The sequence below is a fragment of the Alligator mississippiensis genome, chromosome 4, assembly GCF_030867095.1.
Source record: "Alligator mississippiensis isolate rAllMis1 chromosome 4, rAllMis1, whole genome shotgun sequence".
Lineage (NCBI taxonomy): Eukaryota > Metazoa > Chordata > Crocodylia > Alligatoridae > Alligator > Alligator mississippiensis.
In genome coordinates this window covers 98,185,757-98,210,820 of record NC_081827.1, presented here as the reverse complement: position 1 = coordinate 98,210,820, position 25,064 = coordinate 98,185,757, and the positions used below count along the sequence as shown (strand labels likewise).

The 25,064-nt window shown below is 41.8% G+C and overlaps 1 protein-coding gene across 10 annotated transcripts in view; it reads left to right on the top strand.

Moving 5' to 3' along the window:
- TNRC6B (trinucleotide repeat containing adaptor 6B) overlaps window positions 1-25,064 on the top strand; it is a 194,374-nt gene that overhangs the window by 114,070 nt on the left and 55,240 nt on the right. For all 10 annotated transcript variants that reach the window (XM_059726382.1, XM_059726376.1, XM_059726381.1 and 7 more), the window contains one exon: window positions 22,370-22,457. In XM_059726382.1, the coding sequence (XP_059582365.1) occupies window positions 22,370-22,457 (88 nt within the window). The remainder of the gene's footprint in view (window positions 1-22,369; window positions 22,458-25,064) is intronic.

The window sequence follows — 25,064 nt, the reverse complement described above, 5'->3', positions numbered from 1 at the left end:
TAACCAGGGGTGCTGCCAAATTTTTAAAAAGTTGGGGAAGGGTGCCCTGACTCTAAAGGATGAACAGTACAAATGTTTACAGCTTTCAAAGCTCTCCAAAAGTAGCTGAAGCGCTGCCAAATAGTACCTGCTTTTAATTTATGTGCATCGCCTTTGAACCACTTCACTGCTTCATAAGTCTGTATGCTGTAAGGAATACAGCAAGGGACCCATAGGTCCTTAAGCATCCCATAATGCTACATTTCTCCTCCTCTTCCTTCTCCCCCCTTTGCATATGCATGTGTACACACATGTACACGTGCGCACAGAGGAGGAGGAAGAGCAGAGCAGACTGGGAACTTTCCTGTTGAAGCCAAGTAGATGCCCCCCCCACTTTGCGGCTGCCACCCCTGGAGCCAGAGTCAAGTAAACTCCCACATTGCTCTCGCATTCCTTTGGCTGCTGTGTTTAATGGGGGCAGTGATGGATATAAGTGCATAGGGAGGCTTAGCCTTCTGCTTCTAGATAGGTAGAAGGAGGCCTTTAGCCATTCTGACACTAGCTTGGTCCCTCACTGCGGTCCTAGTCCTTCCTTAGTCACCTGCCCTTAAATCTTCAGTTTCAAGTTACAAAAGTAAATAAATGCTCAGTTCAAAAGTATGAAAACTGCTGTTCTAGAAGGACAACATTTAACACTACACACAGTGGCTTTTTGGTTGTTTTGTTTTTTGTTCGTTTGTCTTTTTTAACAAGTGCCAGATAGAGCAAAATGAACAAAATTAGCCCAACAACACAACGTAGCGTGGGGAGTGGCTCATATAGATCAAGAGCAAATATTGCTGTGCCAGACACTTTTTCACGGAACTGCAAACGGACCACAAGGAACTTTTTAGGTTCTCCAAGTCTAACTCGTAAGCCCTAGAGGCTAGATTTACTCATGGTAACAAAGGTTTTCTTGTTTATCGATGAAAGCCAGATACAGGCTGGTATTCTGTTTATGAAGCTTCTCTCGCACAACAAAAAATCATGCCTTCCACTCCCCCAGCTTATTTTCAAGCTGCCCTGAGACTGCAAAGACTCGTTATCAAGCATGTGCAAACACAGTTGGTTGAGGAGTATCTGAGTCAATATTTTAGCAGCGGTTCTAAAAAATGAGATTCACCTGATAGTTCCTGCATGTTTTTGTCTCCTTTTACCTCGTAGATTTTTTGTTATAGTCACCTCTGAAGTTTTGAAGGATATCTCCCTCCTTTCAGGCTTAGCACAAGAGTTCTTATAGACCAGGGGTGTCAATCATATGGCCCGTGGGCCAGATCCAGCCTGCAGAGCTGTGCAGTCTACCCCATGAGTCAATAGACTGGCCCTGGCCCCATGTGTGGGCTGGCCCTGCTGCAGGCAGCACAGGGTGTTGATCTTGAATGCTGCCTGCAGCTTACCGCAAGCAGTCCACACCCTTTGTCTGCACAGGGCCTGGCATGTACACAGCAAGACCTGGGGCCAGTGAGTGCTGAGCACCCTGCATATTATAGGGCGAAAGCTCCCTGCAGCATCCCACCGGCCCCAGAGCCGTTGTGCAGGGCCATTTGGCTGGGCATCGCATGTAGCATGTGTCCCACAGGACCAAATAGAGCATGTGCAGCCAGTCTAGCGCTGTGGGCTTTGTACATGCCAGCCCCTGGGGCCAGCATGGGGTATGTGTTGCCCATGGGGCATGTGGAGTCCTGGACCAACTGCTTGTGCTACCTGTAGCAAGCACCAAGTCCAGCTTTCACACCATGGATGGCAGCAGTGGCAGCATCCAGCCTCTGCACCCTGCTCTGCCCTCCCACACGGGGTCCTGCCCACTAGCCCATGGAGGCCCTTAGAGGAGCAGGGGAGGGAAGCAGGGCATGGAGCCCCACAGTGGGCAGCCTGCATCCTCCCATGCCCACCACGGGCTCTGCGCTCCACTCTGACCACAGCAGTCGCCACCTCCCACGTGCAGCAGCTGGGGCTCAGGCATTGTTGACCAACTGTGGCTGATGCCCGCAGAGCAAAGAGCAAGCAGGATGGTCCCCTAGTTCCTACCCTCCAGCAGGGCAGGTGGGGGAGGGCAGTGGGCTGCAGGTCAGGAGTGAGGGGCACCAGCAGGACTAGGGGGGCTGTGGCTTGGGAGCGAGGGGCAACAGCATATGGTCTGCTCAGTACCACAAACGAATGGGGGAGACGGCTGCAATTGGACCTGCATACTGGTGAACAAAGGGGTTCTGATTTTCCATAATAAAAAAAACAAAATCAAATGCCAAAATATATAGCTATTTAGAATTTATTATGATGTTTGAGGCACTGGTAGGCTTCCAAAATGCTTCACAATTTCAAATATATCCATAAAACATTGTGTTCAGCTGATACATAAAGACATAGTGGCTTTTCATTTTAATCATGAAAAAATGGGATTTGAGGCTTTTAAATCAGAGAATTTGAGAAATTTTTTTTTTGTTTTTGTTTTTTTTTTAATTGGAGAATTTGGGATTTTTAAACAGAGAAAACCAGGATCCTTCTTTATCGATTTATAGTAGCTTCATACCTCTTGTTTAGGGTAGGTAAATGAATAGGTGCTGGCTATTAAATTCCAGGAATGTCTGATCATCTGATGTTAGAGGGTAGGGTCTAATCTGGGTTCTGACTATCTTTTGTTTTGGGTGGTTGTTTTTTTTGGGGGGGGTGTTAAACATGAGATTATCCTTGTAAGGGTTGTGAATGATGAAGTTTTATATCTGTGTAACGTGGTCATGGTTGTTTTGGTCATGCTAACTCATAATGGTGGGCCCTATGGGCCAGATGACCTACTTCAGCAAGCCAAATCCAGCCTGTGGGCCATATGTTTGACCAGAAGTTTAGCACCTGAAGCTGGCACCTAGGGCACAAGAACAGAAATTACTTCTGTGAGCACTTGCACAGCAGTGATTTCTCTACTCCCAATCGTCTCTCCCCCTGTTGGCACCTCAATAGCAGTTGTTTTGGTCGCCTTGCCCTGGTCATGACCCTGTTTGACACTCCTGTCCTAGAGCATTTAATGGTTTTGAATTGATATTTGGCCTCTACAGGATACTTGTTGCTGTATTTGAAGTTGCCCTTGAATGGTTCCAGATGTTCCAAGAAGATGATTAATAGGCTATAGTAGACAATTAGGTGTGATCTCTAAGGGATTTTTAAGATGAAGCATCCTTCATATATCCTGGAAACTTGGTCTTTTTAGGGCAGATGCTTGAATAATTCTGCAAACCAAGCGATTTGTATTTCTTGTTATCATCCTTGGTAAAACGGAAGTTTATTTGCTGGAGATCAGAAAAAGATGCCCTTTTTAGAATTTAGTGTTTTTAGTACTACAGTGTGGTGCTTTCTTTATGTTTCTTTTTTATTAAATTGCTGAGAATGCAGTTCTGATTTAAAAATCACTAGATATGACAACTTTGAGCCCTGCTTTTCTGTGCTCCTAATGTCCTACTGATTGTGTCAAGTAAAAAGATACTTTTCCAAGGAGCATATTTGCAAACTCATCCTGCACCTGAGAATTGAGCTGTATTCTGTTCTCAAGCCTCATCAACAAGTAAAGATTCTGTAAGTCAGATAATACAGTAGATAATACAGTAGATAGGTAATACAGTAGAAGTCATAAATGCCCACAGGTAAGATGCTCAGACATTATAACTGTGTAGATGGTAGTAGTCATTAGCCCAGTTCATTGTATTTCACTATTAAAAGCATTACTTAAGTTGGTTTAAGTATCTGCCCCCCCTCCCCTCCCCCTTGGCACTTCATTAAAGCTTGTTCCATGGTTACTCAGCATCCTTGCCTCTCATAGCAACCTTGACATTGACAGGACTGGGTCAGTTTAAGGGCTGCTAATAGCACAGCACTGACAGTGGTTGGAATTGGATAGAAAGATTAACCACCCACTCTGCATATCAGGCACTTTTGAATTGCCAAATGACACAGCTGCTTTGTGGCTTATAAACTACCTTTGCAAACCTGTTGAAAGCAGCAGGGTGCCACAGATCTGCTACCCTGGAATTTAGCAAATAGCTTGTGCAGAAAGGAGCTGCAGTTGCTCGTCAGCTCTGGAACTCCTTCCCTTTTGAGGCCTGCCTGAGCCTGGACATCTTTTGAGAGCAACATAAGACTTAACTATTTGGGCATGCTTTTAGCAAAGTTGGGCTGAGATATTGTTGAGGGGGGGTCTCTGTTTTATATGGATATCCTAGTTCTTGTTTAAGCTTTGTTCTCTTGTGCTCCTGTTTTATAAGTTATTCTGTTCTCTGATTATAAGTCACCCTGCCTTTGGGAAGGGTAGCACATAAATCAAATTAATAAGTAATAGCCACGGAGAAATGTTTGTAGGAGGCCCAGTATGGAAATGAAGAAGGGGTGTTGGCATTTATAGGCTGTATGCCATAGTAAACCTACTGTCCCACTGGCCACAGTCAAGCGTAGTACACTGATGCTCTGGGCAGGTTGTCTGTTAAACCAGAAACAAGTGTAGCCATTCATGTGGGCTAATTAGCTCAGGGGCAAACTAACTGGTGCTGTCTGTCAGCAGTGCTGATTAGTCCTTCCCAAGTGCTAATGCAGAGGTGGCTATACCTTTTCATGTTCATGAAGCAACCTGACTGAGGCATTGTAGCATGTTTGAGGGTGCTGTTTCTGGAAACAATATGTTTTTACCATACAGACATGGTAATAGAAGCTCAGCTACATGATTTCATGATTTGGTGAATGCATTTGTCTACAGTTTATTGAAAATAAGTGAGAATTGTGGTATTACAGCTGTTCTGTTTCCAATAAAAAGGCATCAAGTTGAGCCAGGGTGAGTATTTAGAAACATAAGTTTAAGTGTCATTAAAAATGGAATACGTGAATGGACTTTTTAAAAGATAAACACATTGGTTTTTGCATATGGAGATCTGAATTAGTATTTGGATCATGTCTTGCTCTAGGATTATTGCTAGCAGCATAAAGCTACCGAATAACTTGGCACAAGGACCCATCTCTTTTCAGGAGAGCTCTGGTTTCGCAAGCTAATTAGCACTAATTTTGTAGGTCAGGTTCAATGTCCATCTGAGCTGGGTTCTGTATGTTGAATATAGACCTCTCCAATTGCATAATAGTTAGTCTAGAAGGGACCTTACAGATCATTGGGTCCATCCCACGTGCACTTGGGCAGGAAAGACCGCTCTGTGTCTGAGAGTGCTGGCAGATGCTAGATGTATGCAGTTTCACAGGTACAGAAATTCACTGAGCTTTTAAAATTGTGCGTTGATGATGGAAAGTAATGTAGTTTATACCACCCCGAGTACTGGCTGGCTTCTTACTTCTAAAGTCATCTTTCCTAAGGGCAAAAACAGTGAACCTTGGATTTGGTCTTGATCTGTTCCTTACTCTTTGATACCACTGACAAGTCATGTGACTTTGAATTAGTCATTTTATTCTATGTTTGAGTTTATGCATCTTCAGAATCAAGTTTTAAATACTTAAACTACTTCATAAGGGTGTTGCAATGTTTAATTAATGTTTACCCAAGCCTTTTGCCATCCTATGATGAAAGGAGGTGTGTAAATGTTAAGTACCAGTATTTTGTTAAAGTAATTGACAAGAGAAGTTAGGAGGGTACTAGGTTCTAATTCAAAGCAAAATTGTCTTGCTCTGTAACCTTAAGCATCATTCAGATTCATAGCAAGACTCTTACTTTGAAATCTTTCTCTTGGGAAAGCCCATCTTAGAATACAGCATGTGGTAGCTAAATCAGTTCTTGACTCCGGTAGATAGGAAAGTGCACAGAGACAAAGCTTTCACAGAATAGTATACATTGATGGATGCCTCAGCTGGTGTATTTCCCCAACAAATATTATGGAAAAGAAGGTGGGGGGGCTTTCTAGGATAGCTATTTAACTGACTTTAGAAATTTTAAAACACTGCAAAATTTTGCACAGTTGTGGAACATGGTGTGTATATATATGGTTCAGGCCCAGGCTGAATTTTGATACTAACCAGACTTCAATAAGAAGGAAAAAATGTGTATACTTGCACAGAGATATTGTGATTAAAAAGTCAGGTTCAGTAGGAAATGTGTATATTTAGGACTTCTTGTAGCCCAGTATTCTTGGGTCAGTCCAAGTTATTTAATCAGTAAAGCAAAACAGTGCACTCCAGAGAATCCAACACAAACAGACTCAGATAGTTGTGCTTCTTTATTATCATGAATAAGGCTGGAGAATGATTCTATTTTGTGTAGATTCAAGTGTCACGGAAAAAATGTGCTTTATAATGTTATAATTCTTCCTTCTTTAGACTGCTTTTGGTTCCATATTCCATTAGCCTCTAAAATACTAATTCCTATACTACAATTTGTTTCTTGGCTTTTCATCTTCAAAGCACTTTTAAAAACCTCAGAGTGTTTTAATTTGTCCCAAAAGCATAGATAGTACTTTGTCCTGTTTGTTGGTTATAGTCTCATCTGAATTATCTGGGCATTGAGATTCCTTTTGCCCTGCAAATGAGTCTTTTGGACTTCTATGAATTCAACTGGTTGCATCCTGTAGGACTGGATGCCTAATATGTGATTTTTTGGGGGGTGTTCCCCCCTCTTCCCTGCACCCCCCCCAATAAAAAAAAATCAGGGTATGCAGATCCTGTCTCTTTCATCTTGTTTGAGACCAAAGGATCATTGATTTTCCCCTTAGTTTGCTGCGGTAAAGCCTGTAGTAGAATAATATTCCATTCATAAGAGAAGTTTTGTTTCACCCTCTAGCAACTAATAGCTAGCTCATGAACTGAAATACAAAGGTTTTTCTCTGCTACACTTTTTTTACTTCTGCCTAATGTGCTGATAGATGTTTTCATTAATCATGTGTGTGTCAATTTTTGAGCAGTTTTATTAACTCAGAAAATAAAGGAATATTTCACTGTGTTGTTTTTCGTTGAATTTTTTTAATCCACAGGTGCCTCAGCTTTTTACCTCTCATTGATTTTATCAGAATTTCTTTTTCTCCTGCCTTAGTTTGAGAGCCTCTTCCTTTCTTCGTATGCTTTGCCTGGCTGGATCCTCATTTTGAAGCCAGGATTCTTTTAATACAGTGGTTCTCAATGACTTAGACTCAAGGCACCTCCCCCCCCCCCCCCAGTAACTGTTGTGAATTGAGTGGCACCTTATTTTAAAAAATAATGTATTTGTTATAGGTCTTACCTCTTTTTAGAGGGGGTTGGCAGTGGGGTTGGGGAAGCAGCTAGACAGGGAAAGAGCCGAAGCCTGCCCTTATCTGCTTATCTCCTCAGCCTGAGCCTGCCTTTATCCGCTTTATCTCGATCTGGTCCCGCTTAGTGTTGCCTCTTCAAAGGGTCACCATCACTTCTACTGGGTTCTTTTTATGACAGGCAGCACAAGATAGATACCTTTGTGGTAACATTCAGTTAACATGGAGGGGTTAGTTTGTTTGCCCCTTGACTTGGGAAGTGTTCATGACTTCTACCTATTTAAAGTTCTAGAGCTGTTAGATCCATTTTGCCCAAAGTCTGATTTTGCAATTCTGTCCTGCCTACTAGTCCTGAAGTAAGCTTGTCCCACCACCTTGGGGAGGAAAACCATAAATGTATAAGTTCAAAGTGATGCTTATGTTCTAACCCAGGAATGTATCAACAAATCTTTACAGAGCCTGTGATAACCAGGGATCCTGGTTTTGTCTGATTTTTTTTTTTTTTTTTTTTTAATCCCTAGTTTTCAGTTAAAAAAAACAAAAAAAAAAAACCCCCAAATCCACATTTTTCGTGATTAAATTGAACCACCACTTAATGCTAATACCACTAATATAGAGATGTAAAGTGGTGGTTCAATTTAATTGCAGGAACATGTAGATTTGGGGTACTTTTTTTTTTTTTTAACCGAAAACTGGGGATTTTTTTTAATTTGGAGAAAATGAGGCTCCCTAGTGATAACAGACTTAAGAGGTTATAGCTTGCATGGATTTGGACATTTGCTTCAAATCATGGACTTTGTACAGCTTCTTGATGGCAAAGTTATAAGAATATTTCATAGATTTCATAGACATTAGGGCTGGAAGGGACCTCGGAAGATAATCGAGTCCAGCCCCCCGTCCAAAGGGCAGGAAGTCAGCTGGGGTCATAGGATCCCAGCAAGATAAGCATCCAGTTTCATCTTGAAGGTGTTAAATGAAGGCGCTTGAACAACCTCCGGTGGTAGGCTGTTCCAGACCTTGGGGGCTCGGACAGTAAAGAAATTCTTCCTTATGTCCAGCCTGAAACGATCTTGTAGTAGTTTGTGACCATTCGACCTTGTCATCCCTTGGGGCGCTCTGGTGAACAAACGTTCCCCCAGATACTGGTGGTCACCCCTGATAAACTTGTAGGTGGCCATCAGATCACCCCTGAGCCTGCGCTTTTCCAGGCTAAAGAGCCCCAGGGCTCTCAGCCTGTCATCGTAGGGTCTGCTTCCCTGACCTCTGATCATGCGCGTGGCTCTTCTCTGGACTCTCTCAAGCTTCTCCACATCCTTTTTGAATTGTGGAGCCCAAAACTTGGACTCAGTACTCCAGCTGCGGCCTCACTAAGGCCGCGTACAGGGGGAGAATGACGTCCCGGGATTTGCTTGAGAAGCATCTATGGATGCAAGCCAGCGTTTTGGTCGCTTTACTAGCCGCAGTATCGCATTGCAGGCTCATGTTCATCTTGTGGTCAATGATGACCCCCAAGTCTCTTTCTTGCATAGTGCTAGCCAACATATCACTGCCGAGCCTATAAGGATGCTGCGGGTTTTTTTTCCCCAAGGTGGAGAACCTTGCATTTATCAGCGTTGAACACCATCAGATTCTCATCCGCCCACTTGCTGAGCCTGTCCAGGTCAGCCTGGATCATCCGCCTGTCTTCTGGCGTGGATGCTTTGCCCCAAAATTTGGTGTCATCGGCGAACTTGGCCAGTCCGCTTCTGACTCCAGTGTCCACATCGTTAATGAAGATGTTGAACAGTATGGGTCCAAGGACAGAGCCCTGGGGGACCCCACTGGTCACAGGACACCACGATGAGTGACTTCCATCAATTACTACCCTGTGGGTCCGACCCCGGAGCCAGTTTTCCAGCCAGTGGATCGTGGAGGACCCAAGGCGACAATTGGCCAGTTTCTCCAAGAGACGATCATGGGACACCAGATCGAAGGCTTTTTTGAAGTCAAGATATATGACATCAATCTCATCTCCCTTGTCCAGGTGATAGGTCACCTGGTCATAGAAGGAAATGAGATTGGTCAAGCAAGACCTACCCGCAACAAACCCGTGCTGGCTATCCCTTAAGATGTTGGCGTCGGCCAGTCCATTAAGGATGGCCTCCTTAATAAACTTTTCTAAGATCTTCCCCGGGATAGAAGTCAGGCTGATGGGCCTATAGTTAGCCGGATCCACTTTCCTCCCTTTCTTGAAGATAGGCACCACGTTGGCCTTCTTCCAGTCTTCGGGCACTACACCAGAGCGCCAAGAGTTTTCAAAGATCCGCGCTAGAGGCTGGGCTATGATGCTCGCCAGCTCCTTGAGTACCCTGGGGTGAAGATTGTCAGGGCCGGCTGACTTGAAGGTATCCAGCTTCTCAAGATGTTCCTTCTCGAAGTCAGCATTAATGGAGGGCAGGGGATCACCCTCACCCGGACTTCCCGGCCCAGTAGCGGGCATGGGCATCCCATGGGGCTGATGAAAGACCGACGCAAAGTACCTATTTAATAGGTTGGCTTTTTCCTGGGCGTCAGTTGTCAGTTGCCCCATCTGGTTCAGCAGGGGTCCAGCGTTGCCCCTGCTTTTCCTCCGGCTCCCCACGTATCTGAAAAAGGCCTTTTTATTGTCCTTGATGCTCAAAGCTAGCTGGAGTTCAGTTGCAGCCTTGGCTTTCCTGGTCTGCTCCCTACAGGACCGGACCAGTGCAGAATAATCCTCCTTGGAGGTGACTCCCATCCTCCATCCTTTGTAGGCCTTTCTTTTTAGCCTCAGGAGGTCTGCTAGGTCCCTGGAGAGCCAGGGGGGCTGCTGTGCCCTCTTGCTGCCTTTCCTCTGAGATGAAATAGACTTAGTTTGTGCATTGAGGATCGCTCCCTTGAGGAGCAACCACTCTTCTTGAACTCCCCTCTCCCTGTGGTCACAGTCCCTTAGGGCCTCACTGACAAGCCTCCTGAGCTTGTCAAAGTCGGCTTTCCTGAAGTCAAGGACTTGCGTGTTGCTGACTGACTTGCCAGCTTCTCGGCAGATGGTGAAGGTGATCAGCTCGTGGTCGCTGTCACCCAGCTTCCCATGGATCACTAGGTCGCCGACTAGGTCCTCCCCAGTAGCCAGCACCAAGTCGAGCAGCGCTTTGCCTCTTGTTGGCCCATAGACTTCTTGAGTCAGGTAGAGGTCATCCACGCACGAGAGGAAGCTCTGTGGCTGCTCAGATTTTGCTGAGCGATCCTCCCACGAGATGTCCAGGTAATTGAAGTCACCCATGACAACCATGGTCCTGGAGCAAGCTGCATCAGCCAGTTCCTGTGCAAACTCCTGGTCTAGCTCAGGACTTTGGGTGGGAGGTCTGTAGTAGACTCCTACCATTGTGTCCCCTGTGCCGTGTTCCCCACGGATTTTAACCCAGAGGGTCTCCAGCTGTCCACCCTGGTCGCCAATATTGGCTTGCAGGGACGCGTAGCTTTCCTTAACATAGAGAGCTACACCCCTGCCCCTTTTCTCTACACGATCCCTCCTGTACAGGGTATAGCCATCTATCCCTGTGGTCCAGTCATGGGTGGAGTCCCACCAGGTCTCTGTGATCCCTATGACATCGTAATTGTTTGCACTGAGCAGGAGGATGAGCTCCTCCTGCTTATTCCCCAAGCTCCTGGCATTTGTGTACAGGCAGGCAAGTGCCCCCTGGGGGGCTCCTTCCTTGCCCACAGATTTTACCAGGGCTGGGGCTGGGGTGGGCTCCCTTGAGTGCTGTGATCCGCTGGCTTTGCAAGGATTGCTCAGCGGGCCAGCAGTGGCGGTAGTCCCCCCGTCCCCCAGCGGGCCTAGTTTAAAGCCCGGTGGAGCAGGTCAGCCAGTCTGGCTGAGAAGAGCCTCCTCCCTAGGGGAGAGAGGTGGAGACCATCTCTTCCCAGCAGCTCGCTTCCTCTCTCGCCAAAGAGCGGGCTGTGGTCATGAAAGCCAAAGCCTTCCTGACGACACCAGCGCTGCAGTCTTTGGTTGACCACATAGATCCTCCTGTCCCTTCTCAGCCCATAGCCTGAGACTGGGAGGATCGATGAGAACACCACCTGTGCCCCCAGACCCTTAAGCCCCGCTCCCAAATCCCTGTAGCACCTCATGACCTGGCTGGGAGTGCTCCGAGCCGTGTCATTGGTGCCCACATGAATAAGGAGCATGGGATAGTGGTCTGTGGGTTTGAGGAGCTTGGGGATCCTCTCCGCAATGTCCCGGATGCGGGCCCCTGGGAAGCAGCAGACTTGCCGGGCTAAGGGGTCGGGGTGGCAGATTGGCCCCTCCGTCCCCCTCAGGAGGGAGTCTCCCACAACAAACACCTTATGTTTTGTCTTGGGGAGAGCAATATATGAGACAAAATACCTTTTTGCTTTTTTTCTCTCCAGCCTCTTCCTCAAAAATGGCTGAACTACCTTTGCTTAGGCTTATAGAAAATACCAGCCTGTGGCAGACACCTGGTATGGAGAATTTCAGTCTAAATGGTTTGTTTGGACAAGTTCTTTAAGTAAAATTAATACTCAAGTTAAGATGAAGTTTGTATCTAATACATTTCTAGCACATTCAGGTTTGGGTAGAATAAAAATAAATGTTTTTTGCTCCTATTTTGATGATTCAAATATAGGGGTGTACCAATCAATATTTTCTTGGCCGGTACCGATAGCCGATTATTAACGAGCCATGTCAGCTGATACCTACCCAATAACCAATATTAACTGTGGGTTGAGTCATGCTGCAGGTTGAGTCAGGCTGGCCTGGGCCAGGGCAGTTCAGCTCTGCTGTTCTCTTCTCACACCAGTCATGTCTGCAGCATTCGGCGTCTTTTACAGCACCCACCCTGACCCCAGTCTGTACCACGCTGTGCCAGCGCCTGGGACACCACGGCAGCTGCTCTGCTCCATCACAGCCTGCTGGTGAGGGGATGAGGTTGTATCTGGGGTCACCCTGGCTCACGGGAGGGAACCCAGGCATCCGGGGTCCCCAGACCTGCAGGCAAGAGGGAACCCAGGGTCCCTGGCCAGAAGGCATAATTATTGGAAAACATGATCGGTTACAATAGCCAAAAAGAAAGGTGATAGCTGATAATGTAAATTTCCCTTTTATTGGTGCCGATCCAATAGCCAACTGATATATTGGTGCACCTCTAGTCATATATATATATGTATATGTATATGTATATATGTATTACTCTAGCACCCAGGAGTCCTAAATAAACGCAGTTTTATCACGGCTTATAACATTTCAATAAATGTTATACCAAGCTATTTATTTGAATGGTAAAGTTTTGATTTTTCTACAGCAGCAGCCTAGTGAAATGTTTTATTCTGCAAAGTAAACAGAACAAGATTAGTAATGGGGAAAACTCTTCAGTAAGCCTTTTCTTATGCAGCATTCTTGATAGCACCCCAGATAGATGTGAACTGGGCAACTTGTTAGGATAAGCTTGATGAATAGATTAAGCATTGCTCTGGTCCTTAGGTAGCTTAAGACAAATTTCCTTGTATGTAACTAGATCCATGATGATTTTCTTTCTTAGCACATGATAGCTGTTTACTTCCGGTCTTGGTTTGTATCACTTCAATTCTTCTCTTTCTTTTTATTTTCGATTGAAATGATCATATGTCACTGACATTCTGCTCAGAGACCTAGTGTAATGGGGCCAAGTTCTGATATACTTGCATACATGCACTGTGATGGATGCCAGTAACGATAGTATAGTCTGAAATAAGGTGGTTTCAAACTAGATTTTATCTAACTAGAAGTACTGATTACTTAAAATCCTTTAATAGTCCAGTTTTCATTTCCCAGAATGTCTACAGTGGCATCATCAACTACTGAATTATGTTCTGAACTGTATTATACTTTGCTGGTAATGTGTATTTTTTTTAAATTTCATATCCTGATTTTTCAGATACAGTATTCTGTTTAATTTTGTATGAATACAAGACAGGGTGTCCATCTTCTAAGTGCCCAGGCACTGCATGCCATACAGGGCATGCCATGCTGCCCAAATGCTTCCCCCTCACCTCCCTTCTGCTACAATGCATGGGATTCCCCCTCTGCAGCTTACCCAATTTTCCTCTTTCCTCTTCCTCACCTTGTGGCCCCAGACTCATCCTCAGCTCCCTGTGCTGCAGCACTGTCCCACCCCCTGGGTGAAGGCAAGAAGCAGCATCTGGAAGAGGGATTGAAGAGCCTGGAGATAGCAATGGGGAGTGGCCAGGTGAGAGCCCAGGGGCTGCACACAAACCCTTCATGGGCTGCTAGTTGGACAGCCCATAACAGCTAGTTGTGCTAGCAGGAGGTTTTTGGAGTATAATCAGAAGTTGCTCTTTGCTTTTCAACTGTTGTCAAATAGATTGATAATAAACCTTTACATGGATAATAAACCCTTACATAGCAGTTTTCATTCAGAGATCTCAAAGCATCTTATTAAAGTTTATGAATGTTGTTGTTACTTTAGAAATTGGAAATCTAAATTCCAAGTTGTAACTAGCCTAAAGTAACGGGTTGATAGCAGAGCTGCAGATCAAATTGAAGACTTAATTCACAGGGGATGAATGAAATCATGCTGTATACTACAGTGTAGCACAGAGATGTGATCTAGTGTTCAACAAGCTGGGTCATGTATCCGAAGCAGTCAAGCCTCACTGTTACAGGGCTTCACTCAGGATAATTCACTGTAAAGTACCCCATGTTACTTTACCATAGCTAATTGCTTGTTGACACAGAGTTTGCTCAGGTATACTGTAATGTGTAGTAATATAGACATGTCCTCGGTCTTCTGCCCCATACATTGGGCCATTTGATTTCCCTTTGGGTACAGAAATAGTTACTTGCTGTCTCTCTACTTGTACATCCCATATTACATGGTTGTAGGATCCTTGAAGGAGAAATTTGTGATGGTAATATATAGAAAGTGATATTTTTTCCTGTTACGAACATTTTCTGAGGCATTAAGCAATTAAAAATCTACTAAAACCTGAGTGGGGAACTTAGCTGTAAGACTATTCTTCAGTTTCCAACTGAAATTTTTCCTGTTGGTACGTGAGTCATTTTGGATTGTAGAACCAAACCCTCCCAGTGTTGCAGTCTTTTAATACAAAGCATCACTGGCAAATATTTGTGAGTACTGCACTTGTAGACTAATAAGAGATCCTTTAACTGACATTTGGCAGTTTTCCCAGATCGCCTGCATTCATTCACTTCAAACCCCATGTTGTGTGGCAAAGTAGGACTCTCAAAGTACTTCTGTATGCACGATGAGGTAGGTAGAATGTTCCTTCTGGAAAACATAGTGAAGAGCAGGCTCATATGGGCATATGAAAGTTCAGTTCAGTAAATTCCCTTTGAAGTGAAGCCTGCTGTCCTAAGTCTCCACCTGGCACCTGCCAAATGTTGAAGAGAAGATTTTGCTCGAAGTCTGATGAATGAGAGGATGAGAGGTTGTATCAGGTAAATCTCTCCTATTCCAGTAAAAGTCTCTTTAAAGTTGGCGGGGAGGGCTTGGTATTGAATAGGGTAGACAGCCTGTGGATTGAATATAAAGAGATCTTGGCTTTAACTTTTCTTAAGTTTACCAGCATTCCTCTTTCTTTTCTTTCCTTTTCTTTTTTTTTTTAATGCCAATTTGTGACAGATGAGCTTTCTGCAGTCATATGTTGGAAGAGGGTTCCTTTCATCAGTCCCTGATTTCACTGTATTGAAGTCAGTGTGGTTGGAGGTACAATACAATTACTGCCTTCCTTATCATTTGTGGGTTTCATAACCACAGAGATTCTTGGTAACATAATAATATCTGTAAACTGTAGGGAATGGGATTTCAGCAACACCGAGTCCTTCTGAAAAATTAGAATTGCTTAGTTAGGTTATTTTTTTTATGGAAGACCTTTAAACTTCTGAATGAGGGTATAGAAGTGCAGGGTTTTACTCAAGAAATGGAAATGATCAAGCTTTTGTTTAGTTCTCTAACTGGATACCTCAATAAATAAGTATTCCAGAAGCATTTTTATCACACTTCAAAAAAATCTCCAACTCAGCATTTTTTCTCATTGTGTGCACATGCATGCACACCTATAACATTGTGAGGTAATTTATACTGACTGCTCATCTTCAAGAGCTTTGAAGCATTTACTGTTGAGAAGAAAATAGTAAGGTTTACGTGGACTTTTTAAAATGGTGACTAGGAAGAGAGAAAAATTGCTCACGCTTTTTAAATTTTAGAACTCTACCATGCCTCTTTAATCGCCATGCCTTTGCAATCTACTTTTCATCCTTTCTTCAGGAGCCTTAATTCTGCCTGTTGAATTAAATAGAAACAAATGTATCATGCAAAGTATTTGCATGAAATTTTTTCTTTGTATTTTTGTCTCTATCCTTGACTGAGACTGAAGTATTATATTGATACAGATTTTAAACTTAGGGGTTTCCTCTGTCCTTCTTCTTCCTCTCCTGCATCCCTCCCCTTTTCCAAAATACCATTATCAAGAGGCCATATCACAAACACAGTCCTTCAGACTGGGGACCCTGAGTAACTGATCTTTAAAACAAAAAAAACCAAAAACTGTTCAGTCACAGCCATTCCATAATTAACTTGATATTTTAATGTGGTTTGAATTATTCGAAGTATTAAAGCAGTAGCAAACATGGGAAAGCACCCCTTTTCCTCTCTCCCCCTTCCCTTCTTTCCCATCTGATGCTCTGATAGTGTTAAGGACTGTTAGATTGGCCTGTGGGCAGTGTCAGGATGATGAGTGAGATACCTGCTTGTGATAACATGGTTAGCTGTCAGTGCCTGTGAGAAATTGCCCACTTCCTTCCTTTCGACACTTCCATATGAAAAGTGTAGTTGTATAGCAGAGGGAGAGGGAATCAGGAGATTTGCTGAATATTAAGAACAGTTTACAATTTTTATTTTTGTTTAAAAAAAATAAAATCATTTAACTTCTTCAGAGTTAGGAGTTAATCCTATTTGAATGAAACTAAAAATCAAACAAAATAATCTGCACAGCTGTGAAATTGAACATGGTCTTCTGGTCCATCATTATCTGGGGTCATGTATGAGTTAATGTCTGCCTAAAAATCAAAAAGCTTTGTGGGATTAGAGGCTGTTTTTTTTGCTCCCTTTATTTACACTATAGTGAATTTTTAGGCATACATGGGGTGCTCACCAAAAAAAATAAAACCCTGCCATGCTATTTGACAGGGATATCTAATATCACCTGTAATGCAGCTTCTACAGCAACTTTAAATTCATGATGTTTTACTATGATAAAGTCATATCAGTTGTTCCAGATATGCTATTTAAAGCAGGCTCCTTATAGTGACGTTACTTTGGTTTTCAGCCAAAAAAGTAGGCAATACCAGCTGCCTGACTGACAAACAACTTTTGCCTTTGAAGCGTGTATAATTTTAATGGTGTTTAAAGCTATCCAGTAAAACAAAATTCTGCTGCATAGATATAAATGCATAGCTAGAATATATTTAATACCTTGAATATATAGATAGATACAGATTTATAGTATGGAAGCTTAGTTCATTATATGGAATATGTCTGTTTTATTGTGTGAAATACTTTATTATGTAACCCTTAAATGTTGGGTTTGATAGCTGCAACTGTATTTACTGAATGTCATGGCAAGGCCTTGATTTTAAGTACCTTTAAGTGATCTGATGTCCTTTCAAGGTACGTGTGGTGTATCTGTCCACAGACCTGCTTGTATTTGCTTCAAACTGGACAGTTAATCATGCACTCGCACACTCTTTTTAAATCCATATGCTCAAACTGGAGAGAGAGCCCATTTTGAGTTTTCATGCAGAAGGATCCTCAGGCACTTACTGTAAACAAACATATCCGGAAGTTTTGTGGGTGCTATGGGTTATAAACATTGTCTTCATACAATTAATAAAAACCCTTTTTTGAGCCTCTTGATTTGGAAGATCAGGTTTCTTCCAGGGGCTGTTTTTCTGGTGGCAGTAACTTTACCTTCAGGAATTCATGAGCTGCTAGTGCTGTGACTCATTCACCCAGTTCTAAGTTAACCTGTTGATTTCTGCCTCCTTTTCCATTTACACGTGTCGGAACATACTGGCAATATATTTAGATATACTGTGTATTTCATAAGGATTTGTTTCAAAGTTGTCTGAAAACGGTAGTACAGCTAACACAATGGAGGTAACAGCAAAACATAAAATATAAAAGAAATAGTACAGCTGAAGTTCCACATGCTGTAATGCTATTAACTTTTGCTCTGCTTTCTTACCTTTTCTATTGAGGCCTGACTTCGCTAATTGGATTTTTAAGTCTGCCCAGCTAGACCATCTAACATACCTGGTAGCTTGTGTCCTTTATTGTTATAGGTCTGATTTTTGAGGCATGAAGTAGCTTTGCAGGCTGACATGGGGAATGTCTATCCTGTCTTCAGTACCTGTATGCCCCTTATTACCATGATACTGGGAGGACCTAAATAATGTGCTTATCCACACAGTACACCTGGGAGGTTAGTATTTGTAACTCCATCAGAGTTCATGCAGGCAGTCTTTATTGGATCTGGGAACGGAGCCTTGGTTGTTTGATTTCTCTCCCTTTACATCCTGTTTCCATGTTTAGCACATACTTGGCTTGTGTATTCTTTTATATCTGGTTCCTAATGTTGCTTTATAGACTCTTGGCTTTTCAGGAAGCACTGAACCACTAACATTACAGATGACTGAATTTGAGTGGGGAGGGGGAACATGGGAATCCAGAAACAGATAATGCAGTGGTTCTCAACCTTCTTAGACTGAAGGTGCCCCTTGAAAAATGCGAGCTGCTAACTTTTCACTTGTGTTTTTGACTACAGATTAGTAGAGCAATTCTTCTGAACTGGAGAACACAGAAAGACCACAACAGATCACTGTGAATTCTCATTTGAAATCTCTGCTAATGTTGCATGGCACCTAGCACCCTTTAAAGGATCTCAAGGCACCTTGAGAAGCACTGAGATAATTAAATGTGTTGCCTGCACTTTTCCAGGAAACTGAAAAGCATACTCTTTATACTTTTTGCACAAGACTTTGACATCAGAAAAACTCTTTGCTTTTGAAGGGGAGTTAACTTACAGTCATCCAATCGAGTATCTAGTGACACATGTCTATTAGACCATCTATTATTATAACTGACACACAACATCCAGGGTACCTAAAGTCAGTCTCCTTTATTTTTAAGGATTTTTGGAGATGCTGAATAGCTAGAACCATCAGAAACAGAAGTCGGTGGACAGTTCAGGTACTTAGAATCTCTGAAAATAAAGCTGTTTTTTTAATTAGGAACTCAAATATGAAGACTCTGATGTGATAAGCATTGTATTGCCTGTTCTGCCTTGAGTTAAGGGTGCCAGGAATTTCTAGGAGTAGCTTGTCTGCCAGAAGCCAGGTGATCCAGGACTAAAGAATCCTTGGTAAATGCAAATCTATGAGAATTAAACATACAGATTTCATGCTGAAGGCAAGATTTTTTTCAAAATTGGTTAAGTGATTTTTTTTTTTTTTTGAGTGACTGAATTGAGACAGCCCTTTTTAATCATTTGTGAAAATGGAGGCTGTTCCTTTATTGCTAGATAACTTAGAAGTTTCTAATAAAATAGGGTAGACAAGTTCTGCCGCAGCCTGAGAGCTTGAAAGCTTTTGTAAGAAGTAAGTTAGCTGTTGATTGCTGTTTAGCATACGTCCTTTTCAAGGATGTGTTGTGTCAATCTTCCAACAACGATGTGATACCAAAAACTGGAACCATGCCTCTGTGTTGCTTTAAACTCACTTGTTAAACTAGTGGACATTCTTCTTGGGGGAGGGGGGCAGGAAATGTATGCCAGCTCTGGACTCTTGGAGTAAGGAGAAAAGATTCTCTTGCAGCTCACAACGTTGGATAAATAGACAGGATTCCTGGTTTCTGGTTCTAGGTTTTCCACATCCTGGACAAGATGACTCGGACACAACTTGATAGTTGTGTTTAGAAAAGTTCAGATTGTAACACATGCCTTTTCAAATCTGTTTCACTGCTTTCTCTTTTTATGTAATACCACTTGATTTTTTTTCTACCATAGATCTTACATGCAAAAGGAAAGTGAAATGCATTTTTAAGTAGTTTAACTATAAAAATAACAAATAGTAGTAGCAAGACTTGGAGAGAGGAAAAACTAGATTGAGATTTACTTTTTTTTCTGAGTAGTTCTTGAGTTAATTAAGTTTCATTAATATTTCAGAGCTTCAGATTCCTCATCCATTAGATGGAGTTGATCATTTATTACCTTGCAGGGGTTTTGAAAGCCTGCTTCATTTTGTCAGGAGCTTTGCTGTCCTTTGTACTATGCCCTCAATTCAGCAAATCACTTTAGCTTTTGTTTAAATTCCATTTAACTCAGTAGAACTTAAATGATTTCCTGAATTGAGGCCTAGGCAATTAAGTATTGTTTTATATATTATATTGCTGTAGCTGCCCTCTGTCAAATACCTGATCTATTTCATCAAATAAAAAGGAGAGGTAGAAAATGATTCCAAGGAAGGTTCTTCATAATCTTCTTGTGGATTCCTTGTGCTTCCTTTGTGTTCATCAGTGCATCCAAGAAGGCATCTGCTATAATTTCCTTCCTTTAACCTGTCATTAAGGCCAGTGACTGTTGCTAGACCTGCTTACAGCCTGCAGAGATCTTGTCTCTAGCTCTGTTTTTATTACAACCTGTTATAAAGTGTCTTTTCGCATGCATAATTGCACAGAATTTGAATCCTCTCATTTCCTTTGCTGCCCCTCCAGTTGCAAGAGAGAGAGAACTTCTCTACAGACAGAAATTGTCTTTTAGACCCAGCCCCTCACTGTTGCCAAGTCTGATTGTTTTGATATTGTAAGTTGGAACTGTTTTATGTCCAAGACATTTCTTTTAGCAGACCCTTTAAAGACAGCTTTTCAACTTGTTGCATATAAGAATGGCTATTTAAAAATGGTGTAGTTCGTAATTAAGACGCATGGGCCAGAATCTGTGCGTTGGATATGTATTTAAAATGTCTGTGGCATATAAGTGCTAAATATTCTGTGTTTGAATAGGTTGAAAAAGTGCGAGTATCGCAGTGTAACAAGTTTGACTTATTTCAGTTACAAATACTAACTTGGGCAGAGATAACAATTTGCCTCTTTACTTTTAATGCTAAGACAGTGTGGAGTAGGCTGTTCTCCCTACACTCCTCGTCATGTGCTTGTCAGTACAACTGAGAATCTGAGATTTTTTTTGCATTGCTACAGTGTAGAGCTGGAAGTGCACTTTGACATTTTTAGAGGAAAGGAAAGAGCAAGAACTGAGCTGGTCTATACAGTACTAAACAGTGGGTGTGTAAAACATGCTGCTCAGCATGACTTGGACTACTTGCTTTGAATTCTGTGAAAAGTTGGGGGAAGGATCTGCCAGTCTGTGTGCACTCCCATCTGCTGATAAAGCAAAGGGTGGTACATTTAGAGAGCTTCTCTCCCTTTGCAGGCTAGTCAGTTTGGTTAATCTTCACAGAGCCTTTCTGGCTGATATATCCAAAGAGGGCTCATCTAGCTCATAGTTCAGAAGATGTAAGGGATACCCAATCACAGTGTCTGGAGTGCTTTCTAACATACATGTGTGAATGCAATGATTGTTTAGGCAAATGTCTTTCTGTATGCAGTCCGATAATAACATGCGAGTGCAAAATTTAGAAGCCAGCTCGTGTAGTGTAACTTGTGTGAGGAAATCTCTGGAGTAAATGTCTCTTATGAATGTAAAAAAACAAAACAAAACTGCTCAACTTGCCCATTTCACAAAAGAAAGCAGTTTATTTTTGTGCAGTTTTAATAAATGTCTAGTTCAATATTACCTTTAGTCTAACATGTATTTTTAGAGCCTTAATGGTTCATGCATTTCAGCCAATAATGTCTTTGGCCTTTTCCATTACACTATAAACATATCTATATGTAAACAGTTTTGCACTTTGAAAGCTTCACAAATTCTCTACGTTAGCCTAAGTTAAAATTGTGTCTCTGAGTACTTTGCTTATATAAATCTGCCACTTAGGTCTCCTTCCTTATGAAGAAAAAATATGTAATTTATATTTATAATCTATTTTCTATTTGCAATAGTACCCCCTGTTTTGCCATCTTCCTTCTCATACCAGAAGTCTTCCTCAAATCTTAATCAGCTGTCAGACTTCCCTTATACGTTAGCTATCCTAAACTTCACCTAGTAGAATAAGATTATTCCAGATGGGTTGTAACCTTTGTGGTCTTAATTTTACCTGGAGTGTGTGAAGATGGTCAAACCATTAAAAATGTGACTCACCATAGAAACAGCTTGCCCAATAGCATGTGTTGTGAATTAACCAATCCTTCTCTGACACACTCATGTTTAATAGAAAACACAGCAACAAGATGATAGCATGACAACGGCAACAGCTGCACAAGAGAGAATTTTGAAAAAAAATTATTAAAAAATAGTTTCCCTGCAAAGTCATTTGTAATATAAGCTTCATCACAAAAATACTGTAGGTGGACACAGTATCCTAGAAATTAAATTTGTGCTTGAGTATAGTAAAAGATGGTTTAGATTTGATGTGACATTCCTAATCACTTACAAGCGGCACAGCTATAGGCAAGTGAATTATCTCTTCCACTTGTGAAGACAAATGTTATATCAGACCAAACTACCATCTATTAGAATTATAATTTCTATGTTTTGTCATGTGGAAAAAAAACAACAACTGATTGCTCATTAAATAGTAGAGTCTGGCTTTAAATGCTTGTGTCTAGGGGGGGGTGTTAGGGCTTTTTGGCTGATGGTAGGCACATACTTTTAATGTATACAGGTTCTGTCTGTCTGTTCTGAATGAAGCTTTTCAGGAAAAGCATCTTCCCATGTGCAACAAGTTACAGGATTGGAGCCATCTAACAATACCAACATGTTTACCATCTGAATCTGACTTAAATCCCGAGTTTTGAGAGCATACTATGTTGAAAGTTTTAATTTTTTTTTCAGGTCCCCTGAAGATTAGAGGGGGAAAGAATTTCAGTCTAGTATTGAAGAATGAATGCGTGCATGTCTGGTCAAGTGCAATTTGAATGTTGTTTCATAAATTGTTTGATTTTTGACAGAGAGAAGGAGCAGGAAAGGGAAGAACAGTTAATGGAAGACAAGAAAAGGAAGAAAGAGGATAAGAAAAAGAAGGAATCTGCTCAGAAGGTAACTTTTGACATTTCAGTTCTCCCTTTCCTTTAGGTGTTGGGTCTGCTGAATCATGTTCAGCAAATATTTTCCCTTTTGTTTTTTTTAAACCTGACTCTTTGTAAAAATGTTTCCCTTTCTGAAATAAGACGATGCCTCTTTTTTTTGTATTTGCTCACTTAGTGCAAATTGTACAGTAGGTTTGAGGTTTCTTTTGTTATTTTTAGAAGGCTGGGGGAGGATAGGTAGTAATTTTTGTGATAATCAAAAGCACTAGTACTCTGAAGGTGCTACATGCTGATTCTTCTGATCTTTGCACCTTCAGCTATTCATTCATGCTCGTAAAATTGCCTAGCAGCTCAAAACTCATGTTTTGGAGAGTAAAAATAAGCATGGAAATTTTATTTCAAGGACCCACAGAGGAGTGGGAGTAAGTGGAATATTTAGTAATACCCCCCCCCCCCCCCCACACACACACACACCATTTCTGCTTTTAAAAAAATAATTTCAACGTTCGCTCTAGAAAACCATTTCATATAACATGTGCTGAAATGTGCCAGTTTGTGAAGATTAGGGAGGGTAGTAAATTGTAACCAGTTGTTACCAAAAATGGTTTCCAGGGCAAAATGTAAAAAACTTTTTCAGGAATGGACTATAAAAACAAAAATCTTGTATAAGTGTGGCCTGTATGCAACGTTACCATTTGTTTTGGGTTTTTTAAATATACACACCTGTTTAACTCAAGAACAGAAAGCTACCCTAGTGTATTCTGACTTGCTGTCTTTTAGTTCCTTAAGCACCAGAAAAGCCTGTCCTTGAGGAGGATCTCTGCTGGTCTTGTTTCTGTGCATTTAGTAAATTCCTGCTGAGGGAGGGCTATGCTGGAATTTTTTCTTGCAAGTTTCATTTTGTTCCAAATTTGGCTTTTTTGTAACTTAAATTTTTGTACTAATTTAACTGCATTGGTTCATCTATTTATAATTTTAACAATTGATTTAATTATATTATTTCAGTCCCTAGTGTGGCTGCAGTTAAATTGAAGTTCCAACAGTATAAAAGTATTAATATCAATATATCTTGTTCCAGTAAATTGCTGGAAGGTCTGGTTTGTTTTATCCCAAGATCATAACAAGAGACATCCATGCCTGCAAAATAGGGTTTCTTTATACCACCTAACAATTTCACTTCTTTATCACTACTTAACCATGAGATCTCTAAAACAATGCAAATTGCACATTTCAAGTAATGATGTACACAGACAAGAACTGTTTCATTTGTACCCTGTAAGAAGAAATAACCTGAGGGAAGTATACTGGTATTCAGTGTTATAATAGTAATTTGGAAATTTGTTACAAAAAATCAGGCTGCTGTTTTAAACTTCCCTAGAAACTCTCAGGTATTGAAGGGGGAAGCAAGGAAGGAAGCATCCAACTAAACTTTTTCAGAAAACTTTTTGAGCTTGATAACTTCATTGTTGGAACTTGTTCAGGGCTCAGAATTCTAAATGCCGTTTTTACCTTGCTGCACACCGACTGCCTTTTCAGACAGGCATACTGTTTCTAGTAGCTGGCAGTTATCTTGTCCAAATCCTGGGTGAAGTGACCCCTGCATGTGTGTCTGCCTTCTAGAAGCCAGTCTGACAGTCTGAAGATACTTGGGAGTAAGGGGGCAAAAGTCTTTAAACTAGAGCACTGTATATTCTTACTGAGTAACATTTGTGCAGTAGTTGGGAAACAGCTATTAGGACCTCTACGGTTTCTTTTTTAGACGGTGTCTATAATGGTAGGAAGGTTATTTAAATGAGTATTTTCTGTATGAAATATTTTTTTTACTCGCTAATAATACCTGTTTCATGGCAGGAGTCTTATGTGCAGTTCTACATAACAAAATGCCTGCTGTTTGATTTTTGATTAAAATTATAAGCAAGTGGCTGGAGGATTTTTTTTGTGGGGTAGGGGGGATTTCTTTCATGCTTGTCAGAAGATGTTAGTGTCTGAAGTCTGCTCCTTTCTTGTCAGCATAGTCCCTTCAAGTGCTGGCAGTCCAGGTTTCCCTCGGGTAGATGGCTCTTAAGGTTTGTAGTGCAGTTAGATATCTCATCATTTGCAACTTGGAGTGGTGAATAAGAACAAAAAAGGAGAATTGCTGTCTCAGACTATAAAGTAAACCTGGCAGCATTATAGGTTGGGATTTTTGTTTTCTTTTGGTCGTCTTCATGTAAAAATGTCATAATTGTGTCCTTTACAATTTTGTATGTGTAGAGAGAGGATGGGAAATCATTTGAAATGGAACACGCTTTAATACATGCATGTGTGTTTTTGCTAGTCTGGGATAAAAGGAAATCTGGTTTGAGGCAGCGTGTTTTTGCTGCATCATCTAGGCCAGTGATTCTCAGCCAGGGTGTCAGGGCCCCCTGGAGTGCTGCCAGGTCCTTTGAAAGGTGCCACGAGGTTTGAGGAGATAAGTGATTTGTGAGCTGATAAACAGAAAAGCTGAGTAGATAAATTCCTTCTCAGACTTGTCCCTGCCTGGATGATCCCCCACCTCTACTGCTCAGCTCCTCTGCAAGGAGGTAAGCACTGTAACATATAAATTAGTTTTTGAAATGTGGGGCTACTCAATTCC